This window comes from Trichechus manatus, unplaced genomic scaffold, assembly GCF_000243295.1.
Source record: "Trichechus manatus latirostris isolate Lorelei unplaced genomic scaffold, TriManLat1.0 scaffold00021, whole genome shotgun sequence".
NCBI lineage: Eukaryota > Metazoa > Chordata > Mammalia > Sirenia > Trichechidae > Trichechus > Trichechus manatus.
Window position 1 is genome coordinate 19,828,011 of NW_004443957.1, and position 27,118 is coordinate 19,855,128.

The window sequence follows — 27,118 nt, forward strand, 5'->3', positions numbered from 1 at the left end:
AGTCCTTCCTACCTCCTCACTGTGGGAGGAAGTCACCAAGGTGCCATGACACCACCATCTGCAGACTCCGTTTCACCAATAGTTGACAAGCACTCCAGGCCTCAAACAAGGCCACCACGCAATAGTTTTGTTAAGACTTTTCTCCTTGGGATAGTGGAAGTGGTGAAAAGGCCCCTCTTAGAACATCTATCATTTCCATAACTCTGTGCAGTTCCAATTTATATGCATCTCAGATTCCACGGTAGAGTTGGCAGCAGACGCACGTTTCATATGTAAACAATGATTAAAATACCCTGTTAGAGAATTTTATCATTAAATTAATTCTGGCAGCTTTAGCAAAGAATTTTTTTTTTTTTTTACTAGTGTGTGGGGATACTACCTGATCTAACTAGAAATACACATTTTAGTGAGGCTTTAGAGTTTATGAAAGTGAAATGCCACAGGTCTCTTCAGTGTGAGGGCCAGAAGGCATTCGCTTTCTCTCTTCTTGATGATTCATGCAGACAGGTCACCCTCACTCGTAGATAACAATGTGTCATGGCAAGGCAGTGGACCTGAACACTAGTGGTCTCAAGGGCCTTCTTGGTCTTGTCTAACTGTAGCCAAGAGAGGAAGAGGTTCGCAGAGTTACTGAACAGGAATGCAAACATGGAAACACGAGCATAACTGGGAATGTGCTTCAGCCCAGCTCTCAACTACTTGCACTCCAGAGCTGGCGCCTAATTCCATGTGCTGTTTCATTAGTCAAGCTTAAAAAGTTTTGTAGATCTGCAGTGAATCCAAGACCCAAGTCTATTAGCCATGAATTATCCCAATAGTAGCTCCGCCAAGTTCTCTGGGCTTCAGTCCAGCTGGAGACCAGCCTCTTTCAGACTCCTTTTCCACTTTCTGGTCTCTCTGAGGATTCATCTCCTTGGTGCTGCTCTCTTGTGCCAAAGTCAGCTTTTTTATGGTTAGGTAGAATAAGTAAGTGCTGCTCACTCATCTCCAGGGAAGAGTCTCCTGACACATTTCCAAGAGCAGCCCCAGAGTTCTATGAAAGCATTTTAGGAAGGTTGTCCACAGCCAGGTCCACTTGTCCCCAAGCCAGGTGTTCACAGTGATCTTCTGAGCCACACCTCCTGTCCCATGTTCAATCCCAGGAAGGTCAGAGATCAGGAAGGAAGCTGCTGAATAGCCAAGGTGGCCCTCATGAGAGGGACCTTTCTAAGAAAGCATGCTCCCAGGAAGTAAGCCTAAGTTCCCTTCCTCCCCCGTCTTAATTACATGACCTGCATGGAAAGGGAAGGGGGAGAGACAGGGGAAGTATTAGGCACCATGAGAGCGGTCCATGCTATGGGAAGTCACCTCCCTTTGCCAAGTTTTCCATCATCCTAAGAGACTGGTGATGTATGACGTCTCAGGGAGGTGAAGGCAGAGATTACATTAACCAACAGACAGGTTACACGGTGCTCCGCTGCACAAAAGTCTACTGGTGCTACATTCCCTGGTCATTCAGCTTCTAGAAAACTTCTTGGTAGAATTGAGGAAGATTTGCAAGCTGCATCTTCCCTAATAGCAGCCTCACATCAGAGGTCATGAAGAACATCTCCCCAGGCACCTTCTGGAAGTACAAGGGTGGGGAAGAGTTGGGAATTTCCTTGAATAAGATGGGCACTGATCACAGCGTTTCACACTGATCCAATGGAAATAGAAGAAACAGCCAACTCCATGGAGTTTGCCCCATCTCGCAAAGGCTACCTGTCAGTGACAACGCTAGAAACCTGGAATCCCACAGAGACCTCTCTCCTAAACTGTGAGGTTCCAGCATGCAGGACTGGCCACTACATGTGACAGCAAATCACAGATGGGAGCCAGAGTCTTCCAGTTATTCTTCCCAGGGGCACAGGACAAGTGGAGGGTCAGGAAATCTAACCAAGGAGGGTGTGGAGGGAGTAGAAATTGCATTTGCATTATTTACAGATTAGCCCAGCAGAGCAAATCTGCCTTCTCAGCAGAGATGACCCAAGGCATTATGGAGGGCAAGTGGCTGACCCAGAGAAGGTGGTACCACTAACCAAAACACAAACATGGGTTAATGGAATAGAGTTTGAGCCCTGGCAGCAGGGTCATACTTTGGAATGACCTTTCATCCCTTCCTCATCCCCAGCCTCCCATCCCAAATGCCACTGCTTTTGAACACCTATGACATTTCACATTAGAATATGGTCTTGGCAGCAAGGGGAGGGGGAAAGCCGGTGATTTCCAAGAGTCCCCATCTGAAGTCTAACTGAGCCTCCTCTGGCTTTGGGACAGCAAATCTAAGTACATTTTGGACCTCAGGAACCTGGGGTAAGAGTCTTTCTCCATGAGGCTGTGTACTTTTCCCTGGGCTTGGTCAAAGCAAGTCAGGGATGGCTCCTGCATGTTCTTCCTTGTGGCTTCTCGGGTCTGGAAGTCGATGTTTACCTGGAGACACAAACACAGAGCAAAGTCACAGGCCCTCAAGGCCCAAGGCACCTGGCAGCTGGCCCTAGCTATCTAATAATTATTAATGGCAGCATCTTATATCAGTCCAGTGATTTATTCTTTTCAAACTGCTCTCATGGAGGTCATCCCTTTTGATCACTGCAAGAACCCTGTGAGGTCAGAAGAACAGATATCCTTAGGCTCAGCTTATAGGTAAGGACACAGCAGAAAAGACAGACTGAAAAGCTTGTTTCAAGTAGCATGGAAAATTGGTAACAGAGCCAAGGCAAAGCCCCCAGTCACCTGACTCCTAATCCAGGGCTCTTCACTTTGTTAGGAAAAGGTTAGAGTCCAGCCAAGTGTTGATGACGGTTTCCTAAAGTAAGCTGGTTCCCTCTTGTCCTTTCTTAACTATTAACTACTAAGGAAGCAAATGCCCTGGGGAGAGAGATCCTCGTTAGAACGTACATCTTTGTTCCAACCAGCATTATAAGGGGCCTACAGCATCCTGATCAACTGGCCAAAGACCTCATGTCCCCCAAGTCAAAGTATAATTGAAGAGCTCTAGGTACCTCATGCACCTAAGTTCATAGACAGCAAATATTTCTTCTTCCGTTAAACCCTCCCAAGTGGTTAAAAGCTCGGCTGCTAATCAAAAGGTCAGCGGTTCAAATCCACCAGCCGCTCCTTGGAAACCCCACAGGGCAGTTCTCGTCTGTCCTATAGGGTAGCTATGAGTCGGAATTGACTCGACAGCAACAGGGAAGTAAAATTCTGTTTTATGACTCAGAACAGTAATACACAGAAATTCATTTTATTATACGTTGTCGTTAATGTGCGCTACCAAGTTATTCTGACTCATAGCGACCCTATATGATAATTTATTATTATATTGTAAATGATTAGAATAAGTTATCACAAAATAATACAAATAGCTATAATTGCTCATTAATGAGTAGTGTCAAATACTATAAGACTTGCTTTCCCCCTAATACTCACAGTCATCTTGAAAGTTAGATGATATTATACTCTTTTTTATTGGGGAAAATGAGACTGAGAGAGGTTAAGTAACTTGACCAAGACCATACAGCTAGTAAGTGGTACTTAGGGAACGGGAACAAGATTCCAAAGCAAATGCTCATTCCATAAGCTGTGCTACCTTCCACTAGGAAAACTAACTTGGACTCAGTAGTATCTATGCTTGCAAAGTCCCTGTAGCAATGCAGGTCCTGCTGACAGATGTTTAATGGACTGAAAAAAAAAAACTGTTGCCATCCGGTCAATTCTGACTCATAGCAACCCTACAGGACAGAGTAGAACTGCCCCATAAGGTTTCCAAGGCTCTATTCTTTATGCAAGCAGACTGACACATCTTTCTCCTGCACAGCGGCTGATGGTTTGAACCGCCGACTTTCAGTTAGCAGCCAAAGTGCTTAACCACTGTGCCACCAGGGCTCCTTTGTTTAATGGCACCTTAAAACACTCCTAATTGAGCTCCTTTTATAGAAGCCCTGGGTTTCTGCTCCTTAAAAATGATCTTCTTTTCATCAGGAGCAACCATCAGAGTGGTGAGGCTCAGTTCAGTATTAAGAAAGTCCTCATCAGACCTGGCTCATACCCCCAAAGAGGAGAGAAACGTGAGCCGGGAGCCAAGGCTAGAGGTTTACAAGATGGTTGCCACCACCAACACACCTCCCGGGGAGCCTGAACATCCACAAACTCCTCAAAGATCCTATGGGCCTTGGAGACCAGTTTTGCAGTTGACCTGGTCTTCTTGAACTCCTCACAGGCCAACCAGAACTCCAGGTTCTCCTCGCTGAACTCTGTCTTCAAGAAGGCACGGAACGCAGCCACCCCATCTATGGATGTGGAGAAAGGTGAAAAGGAACAGAGACAGGAAGAAATTTAAGCTCAAAAACTGTAGAACATAGAGAAAGGAAGTAATAATGTGAAGGTGGCCCTGATTGTCCAACCCCCCTGCTATTCCACATCCTCTTGAAGACTCTTAGACACAGATATACCCTGAGAGGCAAGCCAGGCTTCTTATTCAAGAATTGTAATGATATTAGGGATAAATATCTAGGAAGTCATAGTACTAACAATCAGCCCTAAGTGGTCAATGCCTATGCCCTAATGCATTGTTGGCTGTCCCCTGGACCTACTGGTGAGCCCAGGTTGCCAATTAGGCCAAGGTAACATGTGTAATCCATTCCTTGCCCTAACCCAAGTCAACTACCTTGAGATGGTTTATCTTTACAAGATGAGCTAGAGTGGGGTGTCAATGTCTCAGGTCAAATCCTTCATCACTACCAGAAATCCATCTGAAAGAAAACATCCTACTGAAATTCAGTCAGTAATGCCATGCTGTTACTTGTATGGCAGCTTCTAGCCTCTTTAAAAGAAAAATCTTTGAGGCCCCATATTTTAACGTTTTATTCCATGGAGACTGTATTTTAAAAGATTTTGCCTATCAAATTATATGTTTTCATCAAGATTAATCATGATTTTTCTACCAAATGATTTAATGATTTGTTGTTAGGTGCCATCAAGTCAATTCCAACTCATAGCGACCCACAGTGACAATGTAGAACTGCCCCATGGGCTTTCCTAGGCTATAATCTTTATGGGAGCAGATTTCTGGGTCTTCCTGCCATGGCTGGATGAGTCTGAATGTCAACCTTCTGGTTAGCAGTTGAGTGTTTAACCATTGCACCACCAGGGCTCCTTGATTTAATGATTACTACATTTTTTTCTTTGTATTAATCAATGTCATGCATAATGGCAAGCAGTGCCACTAGTCAGCATAAGATAAACAGGGTTACAACATAGACTTGGAAAGGGCAATACCATTTATTGATAGCCTATGTAACTGATTTAGAGTCCCTAGGTGGTATAAACAGTTAACATGCTTAGTTGCTAACCAAAAGTTTGGAGGTTCAAGTCCACCCAGATGCACCTCAGAAGAAAGGCCTGGTGATCTAATTCCAAAAAACTCAGCCATTGAAAACCCTATGGGCACAGTTCTACTCTGACACACATGAGGTCACCATGAGTCAGAATCGACTCCATGGCAACTGGTATGTATCTGGTTAATGTTTTTATTTTTAAAAATTTTAAATAAATTTTTTAAACCTTAACCTAAAAAACCAAACGGTTGCCGTCCAGACGATTCTGACTCATAGTGACCCTATAGGACAGAGCAGAACTGCCCCGTAGGGTTTCTAAGGAGCCGCTGGTAGATTCAAACTGCTGAGCTTTAGCAGTCGAGCTCTTAACCACTTCACCACCAGGGCTCCAACCCGTAAGCTACTCTCCACTAATTGAATAAGCTCTAGCTGTCTATAAACCTTCCTCAGCGGGTGGGCACATACTATCTAAAATAAAGAAGTCATTGCCCTGCTTAAAAACGACTCTGGCTACAACGTATTATTTCTTTCCTAAAAATCACTAGCAGGACAAAATGTTAACAATGACGAATTCTAGGTGATCAGATGCCCTGGGTGTTAGTGTCCAGTCAACATGCACTAGTCACTGCCCAGGGATCATTATGATGGATTACTGGTGCCCTGCTATTGAAGTATTTAAATATTGATTTTATTTTCTAAGACGTTTTTATTTCTTCTAATAAAAAAGGCATTGCGCATCTTTGACTTTTAAAAGAGACTTTTTTTTTTTTTAACGGATTTAAAATAAAATTTGCTGAGAGCAACTTTTGCATTTACTACAAATACAAATGTAGGTCAGTTTATATAGTATGTTCCTGGCAAGTTGTATTAATCTGTAAATTCTTAAAGTTCCACTTGAGAGATCAGATAACGAGGATTTGTATCCTTTACTTCCTGTGGCAAACAATTGATATGGAGGCAGAAGATCTAGAATGCAGACCTGGTTCTGTAACCCTAAGCTTGAATTTCTTTACTTGTGATATGGAAATAATGCCTGCTTTGTCTTATCTCATAAGATTGTCAGAATCAAATCAGAATTATGCAAAAGTTCTCTACAAGCCAGGAGACCAGTAAAATAGATGCTAGTCTACCCTTGATTATTTCCGTGTGGTTTAACTAGTTTGCAGGTTAAACACGGTAAAAATATAAAATAGGCCTTTTCATGTCTACACTAGAGTAATAGTCATAAAAGCCAAGACTTTGAATTGCAAGAGCCTGGAACTTGAGAGAGAAAAGGGTTTTTGTGGGACTCCCAAAACTGACTTTCAAACACAAAGAAATTTAAGATTAGAGGCCTGAGCTTGAAGTACTTATAACAAAAGTAGGGTGGCAATGTAATTTATGATCCAAGCCAGGACATTTTTGAGAGTGAAGAGGGGCACTACTGTTAATTCCACAGGGACAATGGGCATAAACCATGACTACCATAGGCAAAACCCAACACATACGGTCACCTTAACTCTAAGCCGTGGAGAATGGAGAATGCAGAATGCAGAATCTGATGTAGGGTTGTTCCCATCATACAGGATGGAAATAATTGTTTCTGCGCTCGGAAAGGAAGAGGAGAGCAAGACAGTTTAGACTCAAATGAGGCATCTGCTCAGGTCATGTTGGGTTCAAAATGCAGGAGGAGGGAGTTGAAACCCCAGCTAAGCTGAGAATCAAAGTGAGTATAAAACAGTAACATGGCAATGTTTAGGCAGAGATGGTCTGAGAGTCATTCATTCAATTCAACAATGTTTTTAAACAACTACCAAGATGCAAAGCATTGTTCTTGGACTTGGGATACACCAGAAATCAAATTGTAAAATCCTCAAGGATGCCCTTCTTGCCACCCCTCCCACCCCATCCTCTCCAAGTTCTTCATGTAGGAGATGCAGAAGTTACTACAGCTTCCAGAGGGAACTTGGATTTGAAAGCTAGCATGCCTGTCAGGAGACTGCCACTGTTTGTGGGAGGGGAACTCTGCGGCAGACGCTAGGCGTAGATTGGACAGAAACGCAACTGGAGCTGGGGACATATCCGAGGAGAGTCGGTGCTGTAGAGAACTGAGGAGGGGGCCTCTGAGCAGTGACGGGACCATAAGTTACAAGAGCCACGAACGCTAGCGTAGGCTCAGGGAAGACCTAAGGACTGCAGGCAGAGGCCCTCCCCTACTGCCTCCATCTTAATATACTTTCCACTGCAGTCAGGAAGTGAGAAGACAAGGCAAGAGGGAGAATCCTGAAAGACTGTGCATCTATCTAAGAGAGTAACTGGACGTGACTTGGCAAAGTAATTCAGAAGAGTCTGCTGTTGTTCTTAAACCAGAAGAGACTAAATTCCTTGAATGAGAAAGTTTAAGTTTGCTATTTGTGTTGGATTTTGTTTTGTGTTTCGCCAAGCAGAAACAGGTACTTATGAGCAAGCTGAATTTAGTTACAGAAAGACAGACCATGATCCTTCTGACTTCCTCTGTCGTATTAGTAAAGACAACCCTGCTAAGGAAATTCTGTGTCTAGCCCCAGGCTGAACAAGGTGCAGACGTTGTCCCTGGTCATCCAGGTCTTAGCTGTGCTGGGTCTTTGTGTGGATTAAAAGAGATAACATCTACAACGTGCTCTTAGGCAAGTTGTTGGATGTCTTCCCATTTTATAGATGAGGAAATGGGTGCTCAGAGAAGTAAAGTGGCTTGCCTGAGATCCCACAACTAGTAACATGCAGCATTAAAAAACTGACCTATTAACGGAACAACCAGAATGGAAATAATGAAAATGTTCACGCATTGTGAAGAATGTAACCAATGTCACTGAACAATTAGTGTAGAAATTGTGGAATGGAAACCTAAACTGTTGTGTAATCCTTCACTGAAAACACAATAAAATATTTTTTTTTTAAAAATTGACCTGTAGTATACTGTAAGGAATACTAACCCCCTATAAACGCAGCATAATGCCATTTTCTTTCATTCATTCATTCATTCATTCACCTATTATGTGACCCAGGCATTCTGCCAGGTGCTGAAAGCAGGGACAGCTGTGGTCTCACAGAACTTGCAATCAAAAGATACTTTCAGCTAAGAAAACCTAATTATGGTGTAGTGTGAAAAGTTATTTGATAGGGGAAGTATAGTGTTTATGAAAGTATCCAGGAGGGGCACCTGAGTCATATCTGAGGTGAAAACGGAAGACATGAAGGAGGAAAAGCCTTCTAAGCTGAGATGTGAAGTTGAGAAGAAGGCAGCTAAGTGAAAAGAGGAAGGTGAAGAGGGAGAAGAGAATTTTAGGAAGAGGGAGCAAAGGCCTAGAATTAAGAAAGTTTATTTGAGTAATTGTAAATGGTTTAGTAAGACCGATGTGTAATAGTATTAATAATGACAATAATAATATAGCTAAAATTTATTGAGCCTAGTTGTAGGATAGGCATAAGGAGCCCTGGTGGCGCAATGGGTAAGCACTCGGCTGCTAACCAAAAGGTTGGTGGTTCAAACCCATCCAGTGGCTCCACAGGAGAAAAGACCTGGCAATCTGCTCCCATAAAGATTACAGCCTAGAAGACTCTATGGGGCATTTCTACTCTGTCACGTGGGTTCAATATGAGTCGAAATTGACTTGACGACACCTAATGACAACACAGGAGAGGCATACACCAAGAGGCCTGTGAAAGGGCCAGCGAGATATAAGAATAACACAGTGCGACAAAAAGCCAGGAAAGAGAACACTCAAGAAGGAGGAAGTGACCCACAGGTCAAGCTAGATGTGGTCTGAGAAGTGCCCATTAGACTCAGCCACAAGATAAAGCAATCATTGGTAGCCTCAGCAGGAACAATTTTAGAAGCATAATAGAGCCCTAGCCATATTGTGGTAAGTACAGTCATGAATAAAGAACCCTGGTGGAGCAGTGGTTAAGCAGTAGGCTGCTAAACAAAGGGTCAGCGGTTCAAAACCACCAGCCGCTCCACAGAAGAAAGATGTAGCAGTCTGCTTCCATAAAGATTACAGCGTCACAGAGTCACTATGAATTGGAATCAACTTGATGGCAACGAATTTTTTTAAGGGCATGAATGAGCGGGGAGGAAGTAGAAAGAGTTAATTCAGATGTCTCTTATAAGAAATTTGGCAGAGAAGGAAAGCAGAGAGATCAGACGGCAGAGCTGGAAGGACATATGAGGTTGGGAAACAGATTTTTTCTTTGAGACAGCCTTGGGTATGTCTAAATGTTGATTTGACGAGGAAAGTCTTGTTGAGCAGAAGGAGTTGAAGTTAAAGGAAACAAAGAATTTAATAGATATAATTTTGCCCCTATGAAGAAATAGGCCTAAGGACAGAATTATAATAGAGAGAAAGAGGAAAGTTTGTAAGTGTGTGGAGGCAGGGAAGTTTCTAGTTTTAGTGCAGGAAATTGAAGGACTTCCTGTCTGATATTAGCTAAAGGGAAGGTAGATATATATATATATAAATGTGTGTGTGTATGTATGTTTACATATATATGTATGTATATATGTATTTATGTACATGGAAACCCTGGTGGTGTAGTGGTTAAGAGCTACGGCTGCCAACCAAAAGGTCAGCAGTTCGAATCCACTAGGTGCTCCTTGGAAACCCTATGGGGCGTACTCTGTCCTATAGGGTGGCTATAAGTTGGAATCAACTCGACGGCAACAGGTCTGGTTTGCTATGTATGTAGATATATATGTGTGTGTATGTATGTATGGGTGTGTGTGTATATATATATATATGTATTCGAATTTGAGGCAGTGCTTTTTGCTGGGGATTTTACAAACACCAGCTCAATTAATTTTCACAACAATGCAGATACATGGATTATATCACTCTCATTTTCCATATTAAGAAACTGAAGCTTAAAGAAGTTAAATAAATTGCCCAGAGTTACTCAGCTGTCGAAGAATAGAGCCAAGATTCCCAAGGTCCAGATGACTCTGGAGCAAGATCTTTAGACGTGTTTGCAGGCAGAAGAGAAAGAGCCAGGAAGAGAGAAATTAAAGAAGCAAAAAATAGTGGCCAGTAAAGGCAAATTCGAGAGGAGCGGAAGGGCCAAGATGAAGTGGAACAACTTGTCTTCCTAAAAGTCAAAGGTAAAGGAAAAGAGAGGGTAGACAGAGAGAAATCTTCAGGGTAGAGACATGTTTGAGACACATTGAGCTGGACAGCCTTGAACTTCTGAATAATTTGGGATGAAGGCACTAAAAGGTGGTCTGCCCCAATGTGCTAGGTTTTGAGGATACAGGACAAAAAAAGAGTTGATGATGAATCCATTCCAACTCATGGAGACCCCATGTGTGTCAGAGTAGAACTGTGTTCCACAGGATTTTCAATGGCTAACTTTTCTGACATAGGTCACCAGGTCTTTCTTCCAAGGTACCTCTGGGTGGACTCAAACCTCCAACGTTTCAGTTAGCAGCTGAGCAATTAATCATTTATAGCACCTAGGGGCTCCCAGAAAACAACTTAGGTACTACGTAGAACCTGGAATCAGGCCACACTGTCTTTTTTCCTGCAGCACTGATGACCTCTCCTCTCTGTGCTCTTTCATCCTTTAGAAACTGATAAAGCACCCTGCCCAAGGTGCTGTGTGCTCCTCACAGAGCGCACAGGCACAGTTCCCAACAGTGGCCCAGGAAGACTGTGACAAAGCATGACTGGGTGGCCTTATAAAAATACCCTGTTCTTGACTGAGTCTAACACAGCTGGATGGTGCCCGGCTACCACCACTGACTGCTCTGACAGGGATCACAACAGAGGGTCCCGGACAGAGCTGGAGAAAAATGTAGAACAAAATTCTAACTTACAAAAAAATATCAGACTTACTGGCTTGACAGAGACTGGAGAAACCCCTAGAGTATGGCCCCCAGATACTCTTTTAGCTTAGTAATGAAGTCATTCCTGAGGTTCACCCTTCAGCCAAAGATTAGACAGGCCCATAAAACAAAACGAGACTTAAAGGGGCACACCAGCCCAGGGGCGTGGACTAGAAGGCAGGGGGACAGGAAAGCTGGTAATAGGGAACCCAAGGTCGAGAAGGGAGAGTGTGAACATGTAGTGAGGTTGGTAACCAATGTCACAAAATAGTATGTGTACTGCTTGTTTAATGAGAAGCTAGTTTGTTCTGTAAACCTTCATCTAAAGTAAAATAATAATAAGAAAAAAATAAAAATGCCGTGTTCTTTCAGGGAGCCTCAGCCCAAAATGTGGTGGCCTCAATTTCCAGGGCTGGCTTCAGAGGGAAGGAGAAGGGAGGCGAGGCAAAACAGAAACACAGCCCTTGTAAATAGCAGAGGCCTTCATGGAAAGAGCTTGAGAGATGAGCGAGGAAGGGGAGAAGGGCCCCGCTTTTATCTGCCCTTGCCTGGGACAGCAGGGGCCTGGGAAGCAGCAGGCACCATCTAGAGAACAGATGGCAGCAAAGATGGCTCCACAAAGACCACAAAGCCCTGCCCAGACTCTGCACCTGCCCTTAGTCCCCTCCTCTGCAATTCCATTTTCTTCCCATCCGCTCCACCACCACTCCCCCACCCCACCCCCACACTGTGCAGGGGAGGCAGTGGGTGGGGGAGGGGTCACTTTGTGCAAAGAGAAACTTCACCCCAAAACAAGGAACAACAGAAGAGAGAAAGGGGCGTGGAAGGGCCTGCAGGCTGGGAGTCCCTCCCCTCCACAGAACAGATGGCACTGTGGGCTTTTGTATACAGACCACTTGCCCCCCCCCGCCCCGCCCCCGGCAGCCCACCTTTCCCGCTTACGTGACAAAGCAAAGGAATCGTAAGGGACTAGAGTCTGCCTTGGGGGTTTTTTTCTTCCCAACCACATCCTTTCCTCCCCCTTCCTATCTACCTCCCACCTGTTCCCAGCAGGCTTTTCGCTGACTTCTTTTCACAGGCTGATTCCTCAGCATCTTTCCCTGACCCTCCTCTCTCTTTTCTTCTGTCATCTGTCCCTTTTCTCCCCCCTTCCTTCCTCTTTCTCCTTTCCCTCCACAAAGACCCTCTCCTTCTCTTCTGATTGTCCATGAACTGTGGTTGGTTTAAGATGCAGGAGAGTTTGCTCCTGCATTTACCGGCATTCTTTCTATGTGGGCCACTTTGCAATTGCTGTGCTTCCACTTGCACCCTAGGCCATGCTCCCTCTCCTACACCCAGGGATCTGGAGTCCCCCCACCCCTACCCTCATGATTTTTAGGCAGCTAGAAAGAGTGACAGTCCTGGGTGGTGCAAATGGTTAACATGCTCAGGTGCTAAGCAAAACGATGGGGTTAAGTCCACCCAGAAGCACCTCAAAGAAAGGCCTGGTGATCTACTTCTGAAAAATCCGCCATTGAAAACCCTATGGAGCACAGTTCTACTCTGACACACATGGAGTCACCATGAGTCAGAATCGATTCGTTGGCAACTGTTGGTGGTGGTAGTAGAAAGCATGACTTCTCTCTGACCTCTGAAGCTATTCTGCCTAGGACTGGGTCCTGGCTAAGTGTAGATAAGAGGCTTCACCTCTCTGTACCTCACTTCTCTCTGCAAACTGCAGATGCTAACAGTCCCTACTCCCCAGCGTTGTGGGGATGAGGTGAATTAAGACATGTAAACACCACGTGGAGCCTGGCACGTGGACAGTGAGTGTTCCGTGCGGTGCAGGCAGCTGACCATGATTCGTGCACTTCATGGCATGCGGAATCATCACGGAGAGCATCACATGCCTAACATCCAAAACAAGCCTGGTAACTGAAAGGCCGTGGGTGGCGAGCAGCTCAGGAAAATGGGGAAAACGGGGACGAAATAGATAGGCTCAACTCAGGATGGTCTGCCCTTTTTTCATTTCACTTTGGTTTTCTTTGTCTGACCCTCTAAGAAGTCAGAGCTTAAGGAATATTACAAAGTTTTTGAGATCAGTGTCTATCTAGCAGCAAAAACAGAAAAACTTGTGTCCAGAATTCCTGGAACAATGTGGGCAGAGTATTGGCATCCTCCAGAGCATCCATGAATCTCCAAGAACCCACCCGTGGCCGAACATGCTGTCTCTTGTTCCTTGATGCAGCGTGCTTACATAAGAAAGGAAACTGGGTCACTATGAATGAGCAGTGCACTTGGTGTGGTGGGGGCAGGGCGACAGACGGCTTAGGGAACAGTTCAAGGTCCAGGAAGCCCTGATTTAGCTGGCATCAGGGGTGGGCTTGAGCCTAGCTCAGTCCCAGGGCTTGGATAAACACAAGATCACAAGAAAGATTTGCGTGTGGGTGTGTTCTCTGTTTACCAGAGTGTGTCCCAAAGACCAGAGTCCCTTCACATCCCTGATCAATTGGAGAAAATAAACTGGTGAAAGGGTTCCAAGGTCAGACAGGATAGGAGAGGAAAATACATTTATAAAATTCAGGATACATCTACTAATGGCGAAGTCAAAATCTCTTTGATTCAGAACCAAGGTCACTGATTTGAAATTTTTGATGAGTACAGCATCAGGATTGAAGTCTTTCTTTTGTGTTATCGATAAAATAAGGTTTTAAAACAAATAAGTGAAGCTAAGGAAGATTGAAGGAGCCCTTGTGATACAATGGTCAAGTGTTTGGCTGCTAAAAAAAAAAAAAAAAAAGACGATGGTTCCAACCCACTAGCAGTTCTGTGGGAGAAAAGATCTCGCAATCTGTTCTCATTAAGATTGTTGTTGTGTGCCTTCAAGTCGATTCCAACTCATAGTGCATGTATAGGACAGAGTAGAACTGCCCCATAGGGTTTCCAAGACTGTAATCTTTGCAGACAAGGAGCAGCTGGGGGGTTTGAACTGCCAACCTTTGGATTAGCAGCCCAGTACTTAACCAGTGTGCCACCAGGACTCTTTCCATGAAGGTAACAGCCTAGGAAACCCTATGAGGCAGTTCTACTTTACCTTATAGGGTCACTATGAGTCAGAATCTATTTGATGGTGCACAATACAACAACAACAAGCAAGATTTACCTAGGGAGATTAGAGAACAAACTATTTCCAGTTACTGACATTTGTTGACAAGCAATTGGTATGTTAATTACACTTCAATCTTGTGATTAAAGTAATTTTCTTCAATTATCTCTATTTTGTTAGAACACACACATGTGCACGCACGCACATATATATATACGCACACATATATATATCTATATATATATATAGCAATATAGTATATTTTAACGGTAGTACTTACAGGTTGTTTGAGTCTTTGATATTTGGTGAACTGGCACTTGGGATCTGCCCTGAAGAGATATGAGTGCTTCTCAGGCACCAAGAGGACATTCAGACCATGCCAAATTCCCAGCAATCAGTCTCAGAATCTATAGGGAAAACCTAGTAGTGAAAAACAGACATAGTGCGCACGTGCGTGTCCACCCCTGACTAAACAAGTTGTGGGATGACATGGAGGTTCATACGTGAAGAAAGAAAAAGATCATTAAAAGACACGAAAGAAAGAAAAAACCAAAATGGATGTAAGACGAGACTCTGAAACTTGCCCTTGAACGTTGAGTAGCTAAAGCAAATGGAAGAAATGATGAAGAAAAAGAGCTGAACAGAAGATATCAAAGAGCGATTCAAGAAGACAAAGTGAAGTATTAAAATGTGCAAAGACCTGGAGTTAGAAAACCAAAAAGGAAGAATATGCTCGGCATTTCTCAAGCTGAAAGAACTGAAAAAATAATTCCAGCTTCTAGTTCCAATATTGAAGGATTCTATGGGCAAAATATTGAGCAACGCAGGAAGCTTCAAAAGAGGGAAGGAATACACAGAGTCAATGGGCTGAAAAGAATCAGTCAATGGTCAACCGTTTCAGGAGGCAGCATATGATCAAGAACTGATGGTACTGAAGGAAGAAGTTCAAGCTTCACTGAAGGCACTGGTGAAAAACAAGGCTCCAGGAACTGATGAAATACCAACTGAGATGTTTTCACAAATAGATGCAATGCTGGAAGTGCTCACTCATCTATGCCAAGAAATTTGGAAGATGGCCACCTGGCCAACCAACTGGAAGAGATACACATTTGTGCTCATTCCAAAGACAGGTGATCCAACAGAATGCAGACATTATTGAACAATATCATTAATATCACACGGAAGTAAAATTTTGCTGAAGATAATTCAAAAGCGGTTGCAGCAGTACATTGACAGGGAACTGCCAGAAACTCAGGCCAGATTCAGAAGAGGACATGGAACAAGGGATATCACTGCTGATGTCAGGTGGATCTTGGCTGGAAAAGAAGAAAATACCAGAAAGATGTTTACCTGTATTTTATTGACTATGCAAAGGCACTTAACTATATGGATCATAACAAATTGTGGACAACATTGCGAAGAATGGGAATTCCAGAACATTTAATTGTGCTCATGTGGAACCTGCACATAGACCAAGAGGCAGTCGTTCTAACAGAACAGGGGATACCGTGTGCTTTAAAATCAGGAAAGGTGTGCATCAGGATTAGATCCTTTCACCACACTTATCCAATCTGTATGCTGAGCAAATAATCTGAGAAACTGGACTATATGAAGACGAACGCAGCATCAGGACTGGAAGAAGACTCATTAACAATCTTCGATATGCAGATGACACAACCTTTCTTGCTGAAAGAGAAGAGGATTTGAAGCACTTACTGATGAAGGTCAAAGAGTACGGCCTTCAGTATGGATTACACTTCAACATAAAGAAAACAAAAATCCTCACTACTGGGTAGATAAGCAACATTATGATAAATGGAGAAAATATTGAAGTTGTCAAGGATTTCATTTTACTTGGATCTACAATTAACACCCATGGAAGCAGCAGTCAAGAAATTAAGACATATTGCATTGGGCAAATCTGATGAAGAGACCTCTTTAAAGTGTTAAAAAGCAAATATGTCACTTTGAGGACTAAGGGGCACCTGGCCCAAGCCATGGTATTTTCAATCACCTCATATGTATGCCAAAGCTGGACTATGAATAAGGAAGACTGAAGAAGAATTGACGCATTTGAATTATGATGTTGGTGAAGAATATTGAATATACCATGGACTGCCAGAGGAACTAACAAATCTGCCTTGCAAGAAGTACAGCCAGAATGCTCCTTAGAAGCAAGGATGCTGAGACTTTGTCTCACATACTTTGGACATGTTGTCAGGAGGGATCAGTCCCGGGAGAAGGACATCGTGATTGGTAAAGTAGAGGGTCAGCGAAAAAGAGGAAGACCCTCTATGAGATGGATTGACACAGTGGCTGCAACAACGGGCTCAAACAGAAATGACTGTGAAGGTGGCACAGGACCAGGCAGTGTTTCACTGCGTTGTGCATAGGGTGGCTATGAGTCAGAAACAACTCGATGGCATCTAACAACAACAACAGAATCTTTTAGCTAGAAAGGGCATGAGAGATCCTATGATCAAGCCCCCATATTTGACACAAGGAAATGGAGAGGTTCTGCGATTGTGTGGCTTATTACTGCTAAGAAATGGTAGCAGATGTTCTGAGGACCTAGGTCTTATAATTCCTATGCCCATGCTCTTTCCTATTTTATCAAGCAGAATCTGAGTCAGGTAATCAGAAAAAAAGCTAGAACTCGTATGTGCAACTATTATAAGAAATTGACAAGGAGTTTTCTATTAAAGGGGAGACAAAGGAGACGTGCCCCTCACAGGGTAAAAGTTAAGTATTCACAAATGACCCCTTTAATAAGAAAGAGAGATTATAAAACCCTATGCATCCATCTAACAGCTCAGAGCCTAAAAGTTTTCAAAAATTAAGTATCTGGAAATATTTGTCTCATATAAGTTTGCTTAGGAATACTGCAGGAACTCTTGAGGTAGGCACATGTTCGATTCACCTACTGGGCTCTTTAAAAGTACATCCCCAGAGGGATTCTCTCACATGCACTGGGTGAAACGTAGGAAAATATGAGGAAGGGATGCCAAAATCTCATGGGGCTAAGAGGGTGAGGCAGGATGTTATTTGAAAAATTCCCACTAATGATTCTAATACAACCCCAACCCTACCGCCAGTCCTCAAACTCAAGCTGCCTGGGGAAAAGAAGAACTTTCGGACACCATCTCTAGATCATAAAACCTGTTGCTGTCAAGTCAATTCCGACTCATGACGACCCTATGTGTTGCTGAGTAGAACTGCTCCATAGGGTTTTTTTGGCTGTAATCTTTATGGAAGCAGATTGTCAAACCTTTCTTTCATGGCACCACTGGGTGGGTTCGAACCGCCAACCTTTAGGTTAGCAGCTGATCAGAAACTGCTGTGCCACCCAGGGGCCTTTTCTAGCATATAAGAGCCATGAAGTGCATGTTTTCCCAATGAATCTGATGTTGTGTTATAACAAAAATAATAAAAATAGCTATGCTTTATTGAAGGAGCACTGGTGGTGCAACAGTTAAGTGTTCGGCTGCTAACCAAAAGGTTGGCAGTTCAAACCTACCCAGCAGCTCCACAGGAGAAAGATCTGGTGATCTGCTTCTGCAAAGACTAGAGCCAAGAAAACTCTATGGGGAAGTTGTACTCTGTCACATGGGGCCACCATGAGTTAAAGTTGACTTGACAGCACTCAACAACAACATCCTTTATTGAGCCTCTCTATGGAGCAGTGGTTAAGCGTTTAGCGGCCAACCAAAACGTCAGCAGTTCAAATCCACCAGCCGCTCCTTGGAAACCCTGTGGGGCAGTTCTACTCTGTCCTACAGGGTCACTACAAGCTGGAATCGACTCGATCGTAAGAGGTTTGAGTTATGTACAAGTCTGGTGGTGCATTGGTTAATAGCTACAGCTGCTAACCAAAAGATCAGCAGTTCGAATCCACCAGCTGCTTCTTGGAAACCCTATGGGGCAGTTTTACTCTGTCCTATAAAATCTGTCGCCGTCGAGTCGATTTTGACTCATAGTGATCCTATAGGACAGGGTAGAACTGTCCATGCAGTTTCCAAGGAGCACCTGGTGGATTCGAACTGCCGACTTTTGGTTAGCAGCCGAGCTCTTAACCACTACACCACCAAGGTTTCCCTGTGTCCTACAGGGTTGCTAGAAGTCAGAATCGATTTGACGGCAATGGGTAGTAGTAGTAGTAGTATGTACAAGTCAGAGTCCCTTGGTGGTGCAAATAGTTAATGTGCTCAGCTGTTAACTGATAGATTGGAGGTTCGAGTCCACCTATAGGCTCCGTGGAAGAAAAGTCCGGTGATCTACTTCCAAAAAATCAGCCATTGAAAACCCTATGGAGCACAGTTCTACTCTGACATACATGGGGTCATAAGTTGGAATTCACTCTACAGCAACTGGCTTGTTTTTTTCTTTCTTTCTTTTTGTATGTACAAGTCATCATATCTACCATGTCACATCCATAATCACATTTAATCCTCACAACAACTCTACAAATTAAGACTTATCATTCCCCTTTCAAGTTGAGGTAAGGAATTTGTCTACTGCCACATAGCTGTGAAAGGACAGAATGGGTTTTGAAAAAGTGTCCGATTGCTTTCAATTGAACCTATTCAACAACCTTTTAACAGTTGCCTGATATATTCCAGGCACTCTGTACAGGCTAAATGCATCCAAATTCCTGGGTGCAGGTGAAAATTACAGCAATATGGAGATTATGGTAAGGAGAGAAAAAAGTTTCTTTTCCACCCATCACTACTTCACATATCTCTTCCTAACCCTTATCCTCAATTTATCCAGAAAACACACCTGGCATATTTGTTTATTTTGGACATTGACAACCGTGGACGTCTTCTGCCATACCTGCTGCATAGACAGAATCAGCAATTCACAGATGATGTACCATTAAAGTGATGTGCTGCCTGCAAACTTTGGAAAGCTGTGATACAGTCTTTAGTGTGTTTCCAGAGGAGTCCAGGACACCGGTTCCACCAGGATGCTCCAGATTCAGGGATTCTCTAACTTGTACTTTAGAGCAGTGCTTCTCATAATTCATTGTGCATGAATGTTGCTGAGGGCTTGTGAAAATACAGATTCCTGGGCCCCACACCCAGAGACTCTGATTCAGTAGGTCTGAGACAGGAGCTAAGAATCTGCATTTCTCACCAGCTCCTGGAAGAGGCTGGTGCTGCCTTCCTTGGATGACACATTGAGGAGCACTGCTCTAGAACTTTTTGGCTTGCACAGGGCTGCAGGGAGGGCTGTGCAGTAAATGGAAATCTGACTATTTAACTGTATATTCTAGAGATACAGCCATTTAGCTGGATAATTTAGGGAATTTCGTGAGCTGATAATGCTAGCGTATGTTTGTTTGCTCGTTTTCTTTTGGATTTTCTGCTGGGTTGCTGTGTGAGCAGATCAAGTCATTCTATTTTTCTACATCTCAACAGTTATCCCAGAGGGGGATACTTTTTGTTTTTAATTCATAGATTTTATTTTTTTAACACAGTTTTAGGTTTACAGAAAGACTGAGCAGAAAGTACAGCCAATTCCCAAATAGTCCCTCTCCCCTCTGCCCACAGTTTTCCCTAGTATTAACATCTTGCATTTGTGTGGTACATTTGTTACAATTGATGAACCAGTATTGATACATTACTATTAACTAAAGTCCATAGTTTATATCAGGATTCACTCTTTGTGTTGTACTGTTCTATGGGTTTCAACAAATGCATAATGCCTGTCCACCAATACAGTATCACACGGGGTAGTTTCACTGCCCTAGCAATGCCCTGTGCTCACCTATTTTTGCCCCTCCTCTTGTTTCCCTGGCAACCACTGATCTTTCTCCATAGTTCTGCCTCTTCCAGAAGGTCATATACTTGGAATCGTACACTATGTAGCCTTTTTAGACTAGCTTCTTGCACTTAGCAATATGCATTTAAGGTTCCTCCATGTCTTTTCATGGCTTCATAGCTCATTTCTTTTTTTTTTTTTTAATCACTGAATAATATTCATTATATGGATGTATCACAGTTTATCCATTTACCTATTGAATTTCTTTTTTTTTAATCACTGAATAATATTCCATTATATGGATATATCACAGTTTATCCATTTACCTATTGAAGGGCATCTTGGTTGCTTCCAATCTTTGGCAGTTATGAATAAAACTGCTAACAACATGTGTGTGCAAATTTTTGTGTGGAAATAGTTTTCAACTCATTTGGGTAAACACCTGAGGAGTGCGATTGGTGGATCATATAGTAAGCATATGTTTAGCTTTGTAAGAGAGGGAGCTAACTTAAAAAATAAACGCTTCTATATTGATCTCTTTTTCTCAGAGACGGATACTGACTCTGCAAATGCAAAAGCGCTTTTCAGTGCATAATTCCACATTTCCTGGGCTAGTGGGAACAGGTTAGCATAGTCTTCCCATGCTCCGTGCAAGCAAAAAAATTAGCACACTGACCAAATAGATGCCCAGGGTGAGGTGTTCTGTCATTCAGGTGTGGCATCAGGCTGTGAGACGTGAGAGGAAGAGGGAAGGAAGGAACCCTGTCTACACCTTCACCTTCAAACTGGGATAAATCTCTGCCCATCCAATGTCTATGTCCAATAAAGGAAGGAAAGAAGCAGGGAAGGATGGAAAAGAAAGAGAAAGGGAGAGCTAATTCACCATTAAGGACTGAATGTCCCATTAAAAGCGGGACAAACAGAAAGCCATATGTCTGAATCTCATAACGAACACAAGCAGAAGACACACAAATTTGTGCCTGCCCCCCAGCATCCTATTAGAAAATATCTCCTGAAAGCTGGGTGCCTTCGCTCTTCCAAGTAGGGGATGCAGAGGCAGAAGGCTTCTGGGTGTTCACACACACACACACACACACCCTCGGGGCAAACGAAAAGCACAGCTCACAGATACCAAGTCTAACTGCCACTGGAGTGAGCAGAAAAAAAGATGCCAAATTAACGCAAGTCAGAAATCCTTCCCCATCTAGTGAAGCCATCAGCAATTTCTTTCTTTCTTTTTTTTTTTATTTATAAGTTAAAAAAAAAAAGTAGGAGGTGGTTATCTCCCGGACCTCTGCAGGTGCTTCTTCAGCTTTGTACGGCACTTGTAAACAAACGTGATTGGGGAAAACAATGTGATGCAAAGAAAAAAAAAACTGCTCCAAATACCTGCACTCTGGATTTTTTTTTTTTATTATTATTCTAAAGCTTAAACAATAGCAAAGTTGCTTTCTTTTTTCTTGAGAATTGAACCCATTAGGTGCTTTGCACACTGCCCTGCCAAGGAGGGTAGAAGGCTTACAGGGCAGACGCCTTAGCCCCTCTTCTGGTTGCTCAAGCCGTTTCAGCTTTGGAGCAGTTTTACATAACCCTGCGGGCAGGTGTCCCCAAGTCAAACCACCTGCCGTAGGTGATTGGCTATTGCCCAGCCACGGTGTTTGCTACAGACAGCATCCCAGTTATAGTAGAACTGGATCCAGCCTCTGAGACTTCCCTACTCCTAACTCTTCACTGTTTAAATGAGGAAAATAATTTTCTAAGAGACTGAGGGGCTCCATCAAGGCCACCCAACTGTCTAGTAGCTATCCAGAACACAGGTCTGATGCCCATCCAGTGCTCTCAATTGTACACTAGCATGTTCCCCAAGGAAGTGGAAACAACACTTAAGGTTAAAAGAGTCCTTCTGCTCCCAGATCAATTAGGACTTCTAACAACGACCAGACAGGATCGAAGAGGAGCACTGAATGTCAGAATTCTCTTTGGAATCTTGAGCCCACCTAGCTCTGCAGTCAGCAGACTGTGTTGTTTCTTGTGTTATGTGTGGCTTGTCTGTCTTCTGAGAAGGCTGCATTCTTGTCCGGAAACTGTGTCCTCTTCATCTTTGTGTTCCCCCAACTACTTAGCATAAGCTTTGTACATAATGAACATTCAGTACACTTTTTTAAAAATAAATGAGTGCTCAAAACACCCAGCGGGGATGGCAAAGATGTTCTATACATTGAAAATGGGAAATATATAATTATCTGAATTTTCTGAAACTAGAAAACGTAGGGAGGACAGCTGCCTAGGCAAGGAGAATGACCAAGGCATGGGTTTTAGACTAATCCACTTTCCTCTAGAGCCCAGTCGCTCAGTGATTCTCCTCTCTTTACCTTTTAGGACATTTCGTTGTTTTAACTGGAAGCCCTGCACACTTCTGACCAATGGTGTCCCTCCTAAGGGACCAGCATACACGAAATCTCATTGAAAAAGCTTAATCAGCCCTAATTGAGTCACAACATTAACTCAAAGTAATTAGACTTTCAGAAAGTTGTCAACACACTTCACAGTAGCCTGGGCTCAGATTCCTCCATAGCCTTCAAAGGGGAGCAAGTGTTCAAGTGCTAAAATCTTTAAATTCAGCCAGTGACACCCGAATAAAGACCCCTTTCCTCTCAAAGACATTCACGCAACTGGCTTTTTATTTCCTTAATAAACGGAAATAAAAACAAAACATCAGACTCCAAAAAGGATCACAGAACTTCAAAGCTCAATAAAGCCTATTTCTGTAGCAGTTTTGCCTTTCTTCTTGGAAACCCTGGTGGCTTAGTGGTGAAGAACTACAGCTGCTAACCAAAAGGTCTGTGGTTCAAATCCACCAGGTGCTCCCTGGAAACTCTGTGGGGCAGTTCTACTCTGTCCTACAGGGTCGCTATGCGTCGGGTTTGATTTTTTGGTAGCTGTTTTTACAAAGAAGTATTCTGGTGTCAGATTGTAACCCCTTAGCAGAATCCCCATCTCAGAAGAGTGTTACTGCATTCCTGGAAACCAAAAGCTTGCCTGACTGACACAGAACCAAGTGTCTTCAGATCTAAACGTCATTGAATCAAACAAATGAAATTAAACCTCTTAAGTCTCCAAGTCTTGCCACTGCAGCAATCCACATACCACCCGGAGCTTCCAGTTACTAATTCCACCACCATAAACTCTGTCCATAAGGGCTTAACATTACTAGTTGGCAGAGAAATTTGCCACCTTATTCTCAAAACATATTAATTTTGCATTTTATAAATAAAGGCATCGTTTAAAAAAAAAAAAAATGCCACCATACCATTACAAAACACCTTTACGGAGAGAATCCCAAATCCTCTAAAGGTGTCCTCTCATTAAGTTTCTCATATCCAGGTGACAGGTAGAAAGCAGGTATTTCTATTCCCATTTTAGAAGAAAGAAACAGCCTCAGGGACTTGAACTATGTGAGTCAGTCGGGAGGCTGGAATAGAAACCAAACTCCAAGATGACCTTGAATAGAATCCAGCAGGAGAGAAGGTATAAACTGGTAGTGACACTCGTTTAGCCTAATGAGAATCTAGGGGGAAAAAAAGTCAGAATATCCTCAGAAACACCAGCATTGCTGTCAAATCCCAAATAGTATCATAATGCCATTATCTTGGCAAATTCACTGCCTAAGCTTGCTGTTTGGGGTATAACCATATGTTATATAGGCTGTTTCTACACAGCTTTATCTTCCTTCCTAAGTGTAATCCACAGAACACTAAAATGACTATTTGCCTCACAAAATTACTTGCTATAATATGTGCTTAGTTTTAGATTTTGCATTTCATTTCAAAATTGATTCAAAAGCTTTTGTTAATTAGTTTATTAGAATCAGAGGCATAACTAGGGAGCAACTCATCAAGCTGAAATCAAAACCACTTCTAAAGGTATCTTCTGAAGACTGGGGGTCTCCATCAAGGCCACCCAGCTATCCAATGGCAGAGCTGGGTCAAAATCCAGAGCACGGGTCTGATTCCATCCAATGCTCTTAATTGTATAAAAACTTGCATCCCAGTTAAGTGGAGACAATAAACTAAAAGCAGTCCTTCTCCCAGATTACTCAGATAGATACTTATACACCATTGTTCATTGCCGCACTATTCACAATAGACAAAAGGTAGGAACAGCCTAAATGTCCCTCAGCAGATGAATAGATACATAAAATAGTGGTATATACATACAGTGGAATATTATTCAGCCTTAAAGAGAAATGAAGTCCTGATATATGCTATGACATGGATAAACCTTGAAAACATTATGCAAAGTGAAATAAGCCAAACACAAAAGGACAAAATATCGTATGGTTCCATTTCTATGAAATATTTAGAATAGGTAATTATACAGAGATAGAAAGTAGGTTAGAGGTTACCAGGGGCTGTGGGAAGAAAGGAATGAGGAGTTATTGCTCAGTGGGTACTGGGTTTCTGTTTGGGGTGATGAGAAATATTTGGAAACAAATAATGATGCCAGTTGCACAACATTGTAAATGTGATTAACACCACTGGACTATTCGCTTGAAAATGGTCAAAATGGCAACTTTTATGTTGTGTATACTTTATCACAATAAAAAAACAAAATCCCAGTCTTTCCTTACTCTGTCAACTCAAGCACTGTGAATAATAAGATGCACAGAATATTCATTGGACTGATGAGTAACCCAAGGCCCTCAGGTGACATGAGGGTAGGTCCCTTAGGTTTGTAAACAAAATCTGAGCTGGAACCTGGACTCTCTCACTCGCATGGAGCCCATCACTCCAAGTCCTAAGCTAAACTCTCTTTTGCTAAAGTGCTGACAACTTGAAGCCTTCATGAGACCGTACTCTGAACCCAGAGAACAAAGAAGGTCCTCATCTCAAGGCATTTAAATTCTCTGTTTTCTTATCTCTATCTCCCTCAGTCCCTGGAGAAGGACATCATGCTTGGTAAAGTAGAGGGTCATTGAACGGGAGGAAGACCCTCAACAAGATGGACGGATACAGTGGCTGCAATGATGGGCTCAAGCATAGCAACAATGGTGAGGATGGCGCGGACCGGTCAGTGTTTCATTCTGTTGTACACAGAGTCGCTATGAGTCGGAACAGACTCGACGGCACCTAACAACAACAACATGCCCCTCTAGGCTGAAGGTTCTGTGAGGGCAGGGACCAGAGCTGTCTGGGACACCCAGCACAGTATCTGGATCACGGTGGGCACTTGGTAAGTCCTTTACTAAATCAATGGTTTGCTGGGATATGATATGACCTGAAGTCTACTTACACTTATGGGAGAGAAGCACATCAAAGGAATCTGCCCACCTCGTAGCTTCTTCTGTGGATAGTCTCCTAGGAAGAAGAAATGTCTCGCTTGAATATTTCTGAGTTAACCTCCTCTCCCTCCGCCACTACCAAGATTTGCACAGGAGAACAATTAGGCACATTTATGGGGGAACCAAAACACCAAACCAAACCCGTTGCCATCAAGTCCATACCAACTCATAGCAACCCTGTAGGACAGAGTAGAACTACCCCATAGGGTTTCCAAGGAGTGACTGGTGGATTCAAACTGCTGACCTTTGGTTGTACAGTAGGGATTAATTCCTACAATGCCATCGCTTTGAATTTGAACACTCTTACAAAACTAATGGAAAAACCTCAGGACTGGAATGCAGTGAATTTGGTAAAATGGCTTTCAACCTAAAGAACAAGCTATGGCCATGATTTAAAGATGTCACAATAACAATGGAAAGAGACTAGTTTTGGGGTCAGAAAAGTCATGTTCAGCTTCTGTCTCTCACTGTCACCTTAGTTCCCTCATCTCTGAAATGGGGATAACACTGCCCCATACAGACCGCCTGAGGGTTAAACGAGGTGACATCTGTGACATCATTTAATACCATGCCTACACAGAATAGGCACTGAATCCAGATGATCTAAACCTCAGCATATTTTTAGAGCAGGTTTGAGTGTCTGTTTCCAAATTGAGAACTCAGATTGACATCTAAGTAGAACCAAGAAGTATCCTTCACCACCCGCAGCTTTATGAGAGACGGATGATGTGGTTTTCTTGAGAGAAAAAGGAGGCTCCCCATTCTGAGACTGGTAAAAGGAAAAGACTAAAGTTAGAGGATTTGACAAGGAAAATAAGCATTCCTTTGCTCACAAGTTCAGGGATATAAAATGAGCTGCCAGGAGGGAGGGTTTATTGTCCCCCCCTTGGCTCCCCTGGGCAGCAGCTCACGGGAGAGGAAGGGGTTTATACTGCCCTGGGTGGGCACCCAGGAACGCCACGTGGCTCAGAACTCACTTGAGAGCACGGTTGGGTTTGTCAGGAAGAATAGCTGTGAAATCACTACATGAATCTGATTTGTGAGACAGGCATCCCAGTCGAGTCCTCATTCCTTTGTTCCTGCAACCAAACACAGGGCAGAAGGAAGGGGGGACTGTCAGGACAATAGCCGTCAGCTCTATAAAGGCTCCTGGAACTGCTGCAGCAGAAGCCAGCACTTCCCCCTCCCCTCCCCCAGGGGACCCCTGAAGATTTCACGAACAAGAGGAGAAAAATATGGAAGATCAAAGGATATACTCACTATCTTGACTACCGGAATAGTAATAGGTACCCTACCCCTGGAGGCTTAATGCTTTTTAAAGCTGACATAGCAAGTTGATGGTAAGTCAATGAAGGTCATTAGCTTGGAAGAATTTCTAAATTAGGATTCTCTGTTGGGAAAGGAAATACAGTGATGACACAATAACTATCCACATTTTTTCCCTTCCGCTAGGAGGGCAAAGTAGCAGTAGCAGCAGCAGCAGCAGCTCCTGACTGCAAAGCCCCAGAGTGGTACCCACACTGAGAGTAAGGGATGCTTACATAATGCCAGCACGCATATCATGGAGTCTCAGCACAGACAAGGATGGGCTTCAAGGCCAGTCAATTCGGCATCAGGTTCTCTGGTCTAATCTACCACACCTGTTCATACGTGTGAATGGCTACAGAGCAGCAAGGACTAATGACTGTAGGTGAGCAGAAGAGCAACTAGTACACTCAGCAATTAAGAACCAGTGTACC

At 43.2% G+C, this 27,118-nt stretch overlaps 1 protein-coding gene across 3 annotated transcripts in view; it reads right to left on the bottom strand.

Annotated features, from left to right (window-relative positions):
* Positions 1 to 1,646: 1,646 nt before the first annotated feature.
* RGS8 (regulator of G protein signaling 8) overlaps positions 1,647 to 27,118 on the bottom strand; it is a 31,282-nt gene continuing 5,810 nt past the window's right edge. Inside the window, exons 4-7 of one of the 3 annotated variants that reach the window (XM_004372895.1) lie at positions 26,357 to 26,458; positions 25,331 to 25,395; positions 4,141 to 4,307; positions 1,647 to 2,448 (exon numbers count right to left, since the gene is read on the bottom strand). In XM_004372895.1, the coding sequence (XP_004372952.1) occupies positions 2,266 to 2,448; positions 4,141 to 4,307; positions 25,331 to 25,395; positions 26,357 to 26,458 (517 nt within the window). In that variant the 3' untranslated portion in view covers positions 1,647 to 2,265. The remainder of the gene's footprint in view (positions 2,449 to 4,140; positions 4,308 to 25,330; positions 25,396 to 26,356; positions 26,459 to 27,118) is intronic. The other 2 variants (XM_004372894.2, XM_004372893.2) reach the window with 2 other exon arrangements.